The sequence below is a fragment of the Mirounga angustirostris genome, unplaced genomic scaffold (genome assembly GCF_029215605.1).
Source record: "Mirounga angustirostris isolate CCGP_5_RB_7025 unplaced genomic scaffold, mMirAng1.0.hap1 SCAF_11, whole genome shotgun sequence".
NCBI classification, from domain to species: domain Eukaryota; kingdom Metazoa; phylum Chordata; class Mammalia; order Carnivora; family Phocidae; genus Mirounga; species Mirounga angustirostris.
Genome location: NW_026991719.1, coordinates 36,236,186 through 36,249,780, shown reverse-complemented (window position 1 = coordinate 36,249,780; position 13,595 = coordinate 36,236,186). Strand labels below are relative to the sequence as shown.

General features: G+C 38.3%; 1 protein-coding gene across 8 annotated transcripts in view; it reads left to right on the top strand.

The window, feature by feature from the left end:
- Positions 1-13,595, top strand: part of CASK (calcium/calmodulin dependent serine protein kinase) — a 344,800-nt gene that overhangs the window by 300,156 nt on the left and 31,049 nt on the right. For 2 of the 8 annotated variants that reach the window (XM_064573938.1, XM_064573939.1), the window contains exons 15-19: positions 1,185-1,263; positions 7,947-8,032; positions 9,132-9,200; positions 11,925-11,993; positions 13,427-13,462. In XM_064573938.1, the coding sequence (XP_064430008.1) occupies positions 1,185-1,263; positions 7,947-8,032; positions 9,132-9,200; positions 11,925-11,993; positions 13,427-13,462 (339 nt within the window). The remainder of the gene's footprint in view (positions 1-1,184; positions 1,264-7,946; positions 8,033-9,131; positions 9,201-11,924; positions 11,994-13,426; positions 13,463-13,595) is intronic. The other 6 variants (XM_064573940.1, XM_064573945.1, XM_064573941.1 and 3 more) reach the window with 3 other exon arrangements.

The window sequence follows — 13,595 nt, the reverse complement described above, 5'->3', positions numbered from 1 at the left end:
AACTAATGATGTATGGTGACTAACACAACATAATAAAATAAAATTTTAAAAAAGAATTGAATTTGTAGTTAAAAACCATTCCTCAAAGAAAACTCCCAAGATGGCATAACTGGTTAAATCTACCAAACATATAATAAAGAAATAATACCAATTCTACACAAACTTTCCCCAAAACATTGAAAAGGAAGGAATTCTTCTCAACATTTATTATTATTATTATTATTATTATCATCATCATTATTATTATTATCATCATTATTATTAGGGGCTAGCATTTTTACCCTGATGCCAAAACCAGATAAAGACAGTAAAAGAAAAGAAAACTACAGACTGGTATCCCTCGTGAATATAGTTGCAAAAACTCAAACAAACCCGTATCTTAACAAAAGAAGAATACATCATGACCAAGTGGAGACTAACGCAGGAATACAGCTAACTTCTAATAGCCAAAAGCTAGGGAAAAAATTCAATCCATGAATGGATAAACAAAGTGATATATCCATACAGTGGAATACTCAGCGAGGACAAAGAATTAACCATTGATACATACAACAATGTGATTAAACCTAACACTGTGAATTTTAAAAAAGCAACAAAAAAGAGTACATACCCAATGAGGGGCCACAGGGTAGGGGAAGGGGTACAGGGATGGGAGTTGATTACCAGCGGGCACAAGGAAATTTTTAGGGGTGATGGATATTTCATGCTCCTCATTATGGTAATGGTTTCATACATGTATACGTATGTCAGACTCACCAAATCGTACACATTAAGGGGCACTAAGGTGTTGGTCGAACTCCCAACTCTTAATTTCAGCTCAGGTCATGATCTCTGGGGTCGTGGGCTCAAGCCCTGCATTGGGCTCTGCACTCAGTGTGGAGTCGCTTGGGATTCTCTCTCCCTTTCCTCTGCCGCTCCTGCTCGTGTTCTCTCTCTCTAAAAATAAATAAATCTTTTTTTAAAAAAAAAGCACAATATTAGAATGTATGTATTACTATTATTATAGCAATCAAAATACCAAAAATAACATTTTTGTCATGGCATGGTGGAGTAACAGATGGTTTTCCTCCTTCATTTTCCGTATTTTCTTGAACGTTTTCCTAACTTTTGTAAATAAAATTATCTACAGTGAAATCACAAACATAAAAGGGAATAGTAATTCTATTTTACTTAACTTTTTACAGGGAATCACTTTAAAAATGAATGAGCTAAATCATTGTATTGTTGCAAGAATAATGCACGGGGGCATGATTCACAGGCAAGGTAAGTTTCATATGTGATTCTTTCCCTCCGTAACTGTTTGTTCCTGTAGCCTAGTGAAAGTATTTTTTATGATCCATGTAAACAGTCTTTAATCTGTGGTCCACATAAATGATCTATTTAAATTATCTGTCTTTGGTTTTAATCGCTGTTGGTCTCCATTTGTTCATATTCATCTGTACATGCTCCAGCCTGTGGATAAGGGAGGGGAGGGTATATTACAGTTCTGTTACTGGAACATCTCTGAATTACTGTTTGGATCCTGACTTATGAAAGACCATGGGGGATAAAGCAAAGTATCATACTTGGCCCCCGGATATATGGGAGGCATCTATTCTGGGACATACAGACATACATATGTACATTCATTTATGGATAGAGATATAAAATGACAGTTCATGAATTTCTCATTCACTCAGGAATGAGATATACTCTTTCTAAATTAGGAAATTAGAGTTTGATAAATAATATAAAAATTAAACAGTAAAATAAGAGCTATCTAATCTGGATTAAGTTTTTAATACCTACTACAGTAATTGCAGTCATTCTGAGAAGGGACTTCACTAAGGCCTGAAGTAAACAAAGAATGAGTTTTTGAGAAAGGGGAACTTTCATTAACTCTCAGGTGGGCAAGATTTGCACATGCAGGCATAGCCTCCTCTTTGAAAGGGCTGAGTTATAGGTGCTAGTGTTTACAGGCTGATCCAAGAAATGATTCTCCTGTCCAAAAATTAGGCTTCCTTTCTTTGAGATCAGGGTTTTTTGGGGGAGTTTTTTTGTTCTTTTTTTTTTTTTTTTTTCCTTAGCACCCTCTTTACTTTTTCCTTAACCCCAGAGAGCAAGAAGTAACACCAGAAGCATTTTCATGCCTTCCTGACCCCTGTGTACACAGATGATGTCCAGCATCACTCCTGCCTTCAGGGGAATCTTTATAGGCTGCAGGAGTAGACAGCGCTCACATGGGAGAATTGGTTTTAGACTCCAGGATGAATTTTCTCTTTCTTATTTTAATAATTTGCTATAAATTCAGTAAAGTCACAACATCGTTTCTGTCATCTCTTTTTCTTATATTAATGTGTGACTAGGACCTGCCATCTCTGATAGAAGTGGTGTAGTGGACCTCCTCCTCCTAGTCTTGTTTTTGAAAGGTAGCTTTCCCATGATTCCCCACGAAGAATGCCATTTACTGTAGAATTTTAGTGAGATGCCTTTTATTAGGGTTGAGGAAGTTCTCTTATATTCTTAGTTGCTGAGCCTTTTAATTATGATTGAGTTTTGAATCTTACCAAATGCTCTTCATCTGCTGAGATCATTTGGGGGTTTTTTCCTTTTATCTATTAACGTAGTGAATGACTTTTGAAGATTTCCTAATGATAAACCCCTTCTGCGTGTCTCAGATAAACCCAGCTTACTCACTGTGGGTTTTTTTTTGTTTGTTTTTTGGGTTTTTTTTTGGTATGTACTGCCGGATTCTGTGTGCTAATGTTTTGTTTATAGAGTTTTTGTATTTGTAATTATGGGTGAGACTGGCCAGTAGTTAATTTTCCTTTCTTGTCTTTCTCTACTGGATTTTAGTTTCGAAGTTACATTGCCTCATAAAATGACGTGGAGAGCCTTCTCCCTTCATGAGTTCTCTGAAGGACTTTGTAGAATACTGGTATGATTCATACCTTCAAAGTTTGGTAGAACTTGCCTATAACACTGTCAAGGCCTGGTGTTTTGGTTTTGATTTTGGTTTTTTTTAGAAAAGACTTTTTTTTTTTTTTTAAAGGAAGCTCTACACCCACTGTGGGGCTTGAACGCATGACCCTGAGATCAAAAGTTGTATGTTCAACCAGCTGAGCCAGCCAGGCACCCCAGGAAAGACTCGTTTGTTTTTTTTTTTTAACTGCTTCAATTTCTTTAACATTCATAAGGTTATTCAGGCTTTCTATATCTTGAGTAAACTTGGTAAATTACATTTTCCTTAAAAAACTTAAGTTTTAAAAAATTATTGTAGTAAGCTTCTGCATAGTGTTCTCTTACCTTTTTATTCCCTGCCATCTCTATAATTATGTCCCCTTGTTCATTCTTAAAATTGTTTATTCATGCCTTGTCTTTTTTTCTTTTAATCAACTTTGCCAGGGGTTTGTTCAAAAACCCACTTTGGGTCATCTTAATTCTCTCCGTTGTATGTTTGTTTTCTATTTCATTGTTTTATGACCTGATTTCTATTTATCTCTTTCATTCTACTTCCTGTTGGTTTTATCTAACTTTCTTAATTAGACACTTAGTTCATTTATCCCAGTCTTTTTTTTTTCTAATATATGCATCTGAGTCTAAACTCTACCCTTAAGTACTCATTTATCTGTATCCCACCAGTTTTATTATAAAGCATCTTTATTGTAATTCAGTTCTAAGTACTCTTAAATTCCTATTATGGTATCTTTCATTGACCCACATTTATTTAGAAGTGTTTTTTACATACCACATCTAAGAAGATTTTGTATCTTTTTATAATTTACTTCTAACTTAATTGCACTGTGGTCAAAGAGTGTGGTCTGTATGGTACCATTTCTTTGAGGTTTGTTGAGACTTGCTTGATGGCATAGCACTTGAATCAGTTTTTTAAATAATCCATGTGTACTTAAGAATGTTTATTCTTTAACTGTTGCATGGAGAGTTCTCTATATGATGATTGGCTTGGGGTTAATTTTTTTGTTCACATCTTTTTTTTTTTTTTAATTTTTTTATTGTTATGTTAATCCCCATACATTACATCATTAGTTTTAGATGAAGTGTTCCATGATTCATTGTTTGTGCATAACACCCAGTGCTCCATGCAGAACATGCCCTCCTCAACACCCATCACCAGGCTAACCCATCCTCCCACCCCCCTCCCCTCTAGAACCCTCAGTTTGTTTTTCAGAGTCCATCGTCTCTCATGTTCGTCTACCCCTCCGATTTCCCCCCCTTCATTCTTCCCCTCCTGCTATCTTCTTCTTTTTTTTTTTTTAACATATATTGCATTATTTGTTTCAGAGGTACAGATCTGAGATTCAACAGTCTTGCACAATTCACAGCGCTTACCAGAGCACATACCCTCCCCAGTGTCTATCACCCAGTCACCCCATTCCTCCCACCCCATCCCCCACTCCAGCAACCCTCAGTTTGTTTCCTGAAATTAAGAATTCCTCATATCAGTGTTCACATCTTCTATATCTTGACTAATTTTTTTGTCTGTCTCACCTATCAGTAATTGCTGAAATATCTCACTATCATAGTAGAGTTTTTCAGTTTCTATCTATAGATCTCTCCATTTTGGCTTTATATATTTGAAGCTGTCTAATTAGGTGCCTAGAAATACCTGGTCACATTTCTATCCTTACTGATACTTTCTATTTAAAACCTATTTATCTAATATTAACATACTTATCCCAACTTTATTTTAGTATCTGCCAGCATGTCTTGTTCCATCCTTTTATTTCCAACCATTCTGTGCTTGTATGCATCAGAATTTTTTAAGCTGAGTTTTTCATTTTTTAATGCACTGTGATGATCACTGTCTTTTAATGGACAAGGTTAGTCCATTAATATTTATTGTGATGATTTCTTTCATCTTTTTAATTTATATTTATTCCATTTTTTTACTGATTTTCTTGTTCATTTTTTGTTCCATTTTTTCCCCTGGTAGTCTAGAATTTCAGCACTCTATTTCTGTTTTTAGGTGGTTACCTTGAAATTTTATCCTGCGTATTTAACATCATGTATACTAAAGTGAAACAGTATCTTAACCCCACTCCCCAAGAATACAAAGACATTGGAACACTAAATCTGATCACACTCCTCACTTACATATCATTCTTGCCCAGTATTTGAGTTCTGTCCTGTTCTAAATTCACAAATTTGAAATTACTATTAAAATATGACCATTTTTGCTTGGATTTACATAAATGTTTATGATTTTATTTACTCATCATTCCTTCTATCTTATTTTATTTCTGGTATAGTTAACATACAAGTGTTTGGTATATTAGTTTCAGGTATAAACTCACTATACCTTCTTAAATCTCAGACAATCCTTTGGGGAGCATTTTCCTTCTTCCTAAAGTACATCCTTAGAAGTTCCTTTAGTGGGGCGCCTGGGTGGCTCAGTTGGTTAAGCGACTGCCTTCGGCTCAGGTCATGATCCTGGAGTCCCGGGATCGAGTCCCGCATCGGGCTCCCTGCTTGGCGGGGAGTCTGCTTCTCCCTCTGACCCTCTTCCCTCTCATGCTCTCTTTCTCATTCTCTCTGTCTCAAATAAATAAATAAAAAATCTTTAAAAAAAAAAAAAAAAGAAGTTCCTTTAGTGCTAGTCTCCTGCTGATAAACTCTCAGGTGGTATTTATCTGCAAGTATTTTATTTCAGCCTCAATCTTGAAGATTAGTTTTGCTGAGAGCACAATTTTAGGCTAATGGTTACCATTCTGTTGTATTTTGGCATCCATTGTTTGACATTGGGAAGTCTGATGTCACTACAATTGTTCTTGCTTTGTAGGTGATCTCTCCTTTCTCTCTGGTTGTTTTAAGAACTTTGTCTTTAAGGGGGGGGAAAGATCTTTGTCTTTAGATGTTCTATAGTTTTACTACCTTCCAGCATGGCTTTCTCTTTATTTATCCTGTTTAGGATACATTATTCTTCCTGGATCTGCATAATCATGTTTCCATCAGTTCAGTAAAGTTTACAACCATCATTTCTTCAAATATTGCCTCTTCTGCATTTTCCATATTCTCTCCTTCTGAACCCCACTAGACATGTGTTAGATTTTCCCTCTGTATCTCTTAATTTTTTTCCTATTTTCTTTATTTCTTGTTTCCTATTTTCCCTCATTTCTCTGGCCTGCATTCTAGGTAATTTATTTAGTTATATCTTCCAGTTCACTGAAACTCTCTTCAGCCATATCTGAATTCCTGTTCAACTCATCCATTCACTGGTTTACATTACCAGTTATATTCTTCTTTTCTAGAAGTACTAGTCACTTGTTCTTACTTTTATTTTCAAATCTATCTATTCACATCTGATAGTCTCTTGTTGCATGCTCATCATTTCAATTAGGTCCTTTATTTTTTTTTCTAATATTTAACATGTAGCTTTTTTATATTCTGTATCTGATCATTCTAGTATCTGTCTTCCTTGACGATTTAAATCTGTTTTTTCTGTTTCTGATGACTCACATAGTAGTTTGCCTTATTGTATGTTTGGTGACCTTTGATTGTGAGCTTATTGTTTGTCCTAATTAGTGGAAGTCCTATGGGCCTAAACTGGGTACACTTTCCTCCAGAGGGAGTTTGTTGCCTCTTCTACTAGTTACCATGGAATGCCACCAATCTGGATCTTGCCTCCCTCCAGATTCCTGGGGTCAACTTCTGTCCCTTGCTGTTGGCCCAAGGCTCAGAATCCAGCTAGCAGGCAATGCTACTGTGGCATCCACCCTTTCCACTGTTTCATTCCACCCTTAGTTTGCCACCACTCTGGAGCCAGCTCACGGGTTTTTGTGTGGAGTGGATAGTAGGGATGGAAGTAGGAAGTGCTCTTAGAATTCGTCCTCCTTTTGTGAGACCAGTAACACTTCAAGAGGTGTACCCTAGGTGAGATACAGTTGTGAGAACATCTTCCAGTGACTAACCAGCCACACTGGAAGCAAAAGTCCCCAGATTTTTATTTTATTATGTTAATTTTCAAACATGAGTAGAGAGAATAGTGCAGTGAGTTCAAGTAGAGAAAAGTGGAAAGACGAGTGCCACGATCACCCGCGTACCCATTACCCACTAGAGTCACTGTTAATTCATGGCCACACCAATGTCATCTGTATCTTCCCCTACTGTCCACCCCCCTGGATTATCTTGAAGCAAATCTCAGGGGTCTTATTTTCTTTATGTGCATTTTAGTATGTACCTCTAAAAGATGCTGTGAGCTTTTCGTAACGATGTCCAGCCAGTATGTCAGCATATGCACAATTTATAAATAAGTAAAATTTCACATAACTTCCTATTTAAGCATTGGTTCTTGGTCACTCTTCCCAATTGAAGTATTAGAGGACCCTGAAATGCCTACCAAATTATTATAAAAGGACTGTGTTTGGTCTAATGTAAGTTTAGTGTTACACAGGTATTATCACAATTCTCTGTATCACATTTGGTAGATAATCGTGATGAGAATGGTAGAAAATGATAACAGACGCTTCAGTGGTACTTTACTAAGTGCCATGAACACTTCTGATTCTTCTGTGTGTATTAAACTAACTTAATCCTCAAGGCAAACATATGAAATAGGTACTATTTTCATCTCCATTTTGTAAATGTTGAAAACTGAGACATGGAAAGTTTTGGTAACCTACCCACGATCTTAAAGTTGGTAAGGGATGTAGCTGAAATTTGCCCCCAGACAGTCTAGATCTAGAAACTGTCATTTTAAACCATGATACACAGTGCCTCTCTCAGAGAAATAAGCAGATTTCCGCAGCCATCTTTCGAAAGTGTGTCTTCCATAAGTAGATGTATCTGTTTTGGTGAGTTTACCACATGAGCCAAATCTGTACCTGTTTCTGAAACACTGGCCTTCAATAGTTAGCTTAATTTTTTTAATTACTTACATTGCTGCCTTTGGATTTTGTTATAAATGATACATATATCATTTTGTGTTTATAATTGTGTCATTTCTTTAGGCACACTTCACGTCGGTGATGAGATTCGAGAAATTAATGGCATCAGTGTGGCTAACCAAACAGTGGAACAGCTGCAGAAAATGCTTGTGAGTACATGCAGGTTTCTCTGTCTTTGTTCCAGGATTGACTTTCAGTTTGTTAGCTTGTTTTTTAATGCACGAATAAGCAGTATTCTTTTGTAATCAGAGTATTTCTGATCCCACCGTTGGTGTGGACTTGAATTTCTACAACATTCATAAGAAGTGACAACTGGGAAACTGTTTACATGCAACAGAGCTTGGAAACTCTTGCCCATCGAGCAGCATGGGCTTCGACGCTCTCCTTTCCTCCTTGATCTCCTGTTTCTTACTGAGCAAATGTGTGAAGATAACCTTTCCAGTTGTGCGTATATGTGAACTAGTCTCTCACCGACCTCCATCCTGCTGACATCAGCAACGTCAGGAGCCGTGTTCCTGTTTAGCTGAGTCATAGCCAGCTGCATTGGATCTCTCTGCAGCACAGAGGGAAGGAAAGACAGAGTAGACCCGGCTGTTTCTGACCATACACATCCAAAATCTGTGTTCACAATTGGCCTTGCATTAAAAAAGCAGGCTGGCGGCCCCTGGCCTGTGCTCACTGCCGTCCGGAGCAGAGGCAGATGTCTGGGACCTCTGGTCCTGGGCCGTCTTCCAACTACAACACAGCGGCCTCCCAAGCCATGGCTATCTCTTAGGTGTGAAATAAGCACACAGACTCATGACAGCAAAAACTTTGAGGCCAACGTTGTGAAAGAGAAAGCAAATTGAACGGAGTACACCATCACCATGCAGCAGACCAAATATCATTTTCATGTAATTACTTACTCTGTTGTCTGGCTCAATCCATGCTCGCTTTTGAAAGGCACTTAGAGGTTTCTGCATGTGTGTCTATAAAAAGGGAACCACCGGAGGTCTGTTCCACCGCTGCTGCACGAACCAGGCAATCGGCCTTGACTTTGCAGGGTTTCTCCCGAGAACAGTGTCTATTCCTGTGAGCAGCCCCTACATTCTATGTCCATTTCGTTTTAGGCCCCTGCGTGCTCAGCTGGCTTGCATTAATTACCCCCCCCCCACACACACACACACACACACGTTTCGAGCGGTTTCTCACGCGTCTTTGTGTGCAACATTTGTGTGTTAAGAGAGCTCTCCTTTCTTCTGCCTCCAGCGGGAAATGCGGGGGAGTATCACCTTCAAGATCGTGCCAAGTTACCGCACTCAGTCATCGTCCTGTGAGGTAATGGCTCTTGCACAACCCCCCCCACCCACCCCTGTCTCCTCTGGGTTCTTAACTAACTGTCTGCTGATGGCTGAATGTTTTGGCTTTCTGGGAAGTTGTTTCTGCCTGTGCTGTTGATCACTGCACACCAATTTTACAACAAAGATAACGGAACAGAGTAGGTTCCATTCACCTACTCAGCCCTGCTTCCATGGGGATCTCCTCAGCACTTTAACTACCTGCAGGCTGGGATCGCAGCAAAACCTAGAGGGGCTCCAAGTAATGACAGAAGGCCTAGTAAGAACAAATGGTGTCTCTGAGGAAAAAAAGAAAGATAATTGCAATAATATTTCCAGGAAGTACATTCACTTCCCTTATTAAGAAATCACACATAGTTCTTCTTTCCAAGAATTTGAGAAGTGATCTATTTCTGTTAAGATTGGGGTGTTAAAAAAAAAAAAACTGTGAGAAGTCCCTGGACAGATGTTAAGTCCATGAGTTGATAACTGACTTTCTGAGAGGAGTAGAAGCTTTTGCAACCTTCTGTGAAATTGTTTCAATTTGGAACACTGTGTGATTCATAAGCAAGTAAGTTTCCTAGGGTAATACAACCCCAAAGTTTCTTTCTCACGGTAGGTGTATCCTATAGAAATTGTAGCTCTCCACCCTAATAGTATTAATATTCAGTTTCATGTCAGTTATTAAATGAGATTCCAAAATCTATTCTTTTTATATCTGGAAATACAGACTGGCATGAAGGGTCTGTCATCTTTCGGTCATTGCACATTCAGCTTGAGCATAATTATTTGAAGCTTGTTCTTTTTGTATGCATCCTCCAAGTCTGTGTACATCAGTGTGTACACTTCGTACAGTTAATTTTCGAGACTGACAAATAACTTATTGGAACTGATCTAGAAAATTGAATTTGTACTCAGGAGAAGTCGAGGGAGAAATAACGATGCCTCTTCCAGGCCCCAGGAATGCTGTAGATCTCATAAGCAAACTCAAGAGGCTTTATGTTTTGTTCTCTAAACCTATCGAAGATATGTCTAAGAATTTGTAGTTTGGTCAAGGATATTTTTTAGTGCAGCATGACAGTTGGGGTTTCTGTTCTATCAGGTTTTGAGCTCCTCTTGGTGGCTTTCTATGGAACTTCAATTAATAACTATATCTTAAAAGAAAATGCAGAGCTACTTCTGCTCCAGGAGTCACAGTTTTGAAATTTGTAACCTAGAACACAAACCTTCCGGGGAAGAGAGAACGTCATATACACACCTCTCATGTGAAGCATTCTAATATTCTAAAATCATACATGGTCTTCATACCATTTCTCAGCATTGAAGACATTTAGTGAATACAATTGATCTGTGTCTTTTTAGCTAACTAGGGGATATTGTTAGTTATTAATATACAAGTTTCTCTTGTGTTTTTTAAGTGGTGGAACTGGTTTTAGGGTGGGACCAGTATTATACATGTAAATTCTGCACTTGAGTCAGAAGAGCCCCCCCCCCTTGCCTTCTTTATCTCTGAAGAGTAGAAAAAATGATACTCCCCTCCTAGCCCTACCCCCAACTTGTTTGACCCTCCGGTGCTCTGGCAGAATTCAAGCCTGTGGTTGGACTCTTCCCAGCTAGGGTAGTACTTCCCAAAGAAGGGCCCGCTGGCCACCCATATCAGCATCCCCCGGGCAAAAGACGGGAGACCCCTGCCCTCACGCTGGCCCTGCTGACTTGAGTCTCTGGGGGTGGCACCTAGAAACCAATCCGCTCATGAGCATTAGAGAATGCTCGTCTAAGGGAGCCCATTATTCAAAAAGCTAAAAAGCTCCAGAAGTTTTCTGTCTGTCTTCTAGAAAAAAACAAGTGTCTTTTGAGCAGACATGTACATCTCAAAGGTTTCAAAGAACTCCACTAAACCAGAAATGCTACAGTGCATATTTTTTTCCTCTCCTTGTGCTCGTCGTTAAAGCTGATTTGGACAATAAGGGAATGGAGCCCAGAAAGGATTGCAAGTGTCTCACACAGTCTAGAGAGTGTGACCGAGGACCACGGATCTAGGGAGAGTGGCTATGCCTCCTGGGACCTTTGCCAGAAGCGTAATATTTTTAGAGGCTCAAGGTTATTGTTTTAATCAGTCTCCTAAAATGATCTAAAGAATAAAGGTTTCTTCTCTGGTGGATGTCTATCTTTTACCCTCATTAGTAATATTTGTCCTGGAAAGACTCCAAGGTGATTACAACATGAGAAGTCTTTTTCTTTTTCTTTTTTTTTTTTTAGATTTGTTTCACTTCAAATGAGTCATTCAGTAATTTTTGACACTGAGGTACTTAAAAACTATTAAGTACTTTTCAAACCTAATTTTGAATAAAAAATTAGGCAGCTGGGATCTTCAGCACAAGAAGTGTATAGTAATATTTGTCATTTTACAGTCCTTGATAGGATTTTAATATCAGTTCCCTCTTCTGGGTCTCACTTAAAGTCAACCAAGGTTATAGAGTGTTGGAGACAGGAAAGAAATTCTCATGAATGACACGATCATCGCGTACAATAGGTGAATCCTCCAACTGCAAACGTTTTTTCATACTTCCGTGAAATCATGCAAGTAAGTCAGTATAGCGCCTATGCAGCTAAGAAACCAAACCCCAGAGGAAACGGTTGTCAGATTGTGGTTGCAACTGTTGATGTGAATATCTCTGTCTGTGCCGCTGTGTTCTGTGTTAATGAACCTTGTGTCTTATTTCAGAGAGAGTCCCCCTCCACTTCCAGGCAGTCCCCAGCTAATGGTCATAGCAGCACTAACAATTCTGTTTCGGTAAGAACTCTAGCTCCACACAGCAAAGTGTGGCAATTCTGTTGGGGCCACCCGCCATGAGTGTTCTAGTTACATGTGTTCAGTGCAAATACTGTCTTCTGCCCACATACAAGGCTACTACAGCTACAATGCAGTTTACTCCTGGAAAATCTTTTCAACATTTTCTTCTCGTGAAAAAAAGAAAAAAAAAAATCCCTTTGATTAGTTAAATTGGAAGAACTGGAGTTCGAGATCGCTTTGGTCACGCTCAAAATATTTCCGTGTCACCCCACTCAGCATCTCTGACTTGGCTCAGACTTAATGCAAAGGATATATGAAGTGACAATTTGTTGAAATTTCTAAATTTTTTTTTAATTGGAGAAAGATGAAGAAACAGAAGGATTTTGCAGAGTAGGCATCTGGGTATTCTCGGGCTTTGTAGTTGTCTATTCTGAGTGATATCAGCAACCTGTTTTAGTTTCCGCTATCTACGTTACGAATTGGTGTGCCCTCTGTTATTGTGGTCCATGCACATATTTTTGTGAATTATAAGCCTTGCCTGGATATGAAAAGCAAAAGGAACTGGCTTCCAACTGCACTTAAGCCACGCTGTTATCACATCTTTAACACAAAGTACTTGATATTTTGACTTGAACTTGGAATTTTACCGTTTTTTTTTTTTTTTTCAGAACTATTCATTTTGGAATATGAAAAAAATTGTTTTTCATTTACTTAAATGGAAGCACTTAAGGTGCAAGTGTCTGATCTTTCGGGGTAACAAAATCTTAAGTTGCTGATATTGCTGTTGAAACGTACCGGAAGTTTCACTAAATGCAGCAATATCGCTCGTTTGCTATCCACGTGCCCTTTAAAAACACATCAACTGCCTTTAATCAGATAAAGTTGTCAATAATTTAGAGATCATCTCGAACGGAATGTTATCAGTAAGAGAAATTATGGAGGAAAATTTCCTAACGACCTTTGTTTTTAACTTCCAAATAGGCTACCAAAGGAATTCGTTTATAATAGTTTAACAAGTAATACTTTGAAGATGGTGAAAATCCATATAGCCATTGAATTTCTCAAAACTGAAATGATTGCAGTGACTAAGTTAAAAAGGGCAACAGCTCTTTTAAGTTTGGGGTTTTGTTTTTGTTTCTGGTAGGGCCGTTTCACTCACAGTGGCTTTTGTGTTGAAGATGCTGAGTTGTTTCTTAAGAACACATTTTCTCTCTTGCTTAAACTTACCTGCTTTCCTCAGCTTGCTGCTAAATGGCCTGGGTTTGATTTTTTTCAATAACTCAACACTTCTGAGAAATGGAATAATGTATATGATCTCTTTACAACTGAAATCTAGCTCATTTTTTAACCATATTGTAACAGAACACACAAATTACCTTGTACTCTCGAAAAGTAAATGAAAATTTTTCTCCTGGGTTGGCTTTATTCTACAGGACTTGCCATCAACTACCCAACCAAAAGGACGACAGGTGAATAGATATCCTCTATAGAAACTTCTCTAAACTGAGCTGCTAATAGCCAATCCTTTATTAACCCTTTCCATCCCATAATGTCTGCATTTTGGACCATAACATTTAAGCATTGAGAGCTTGTACCATTTCA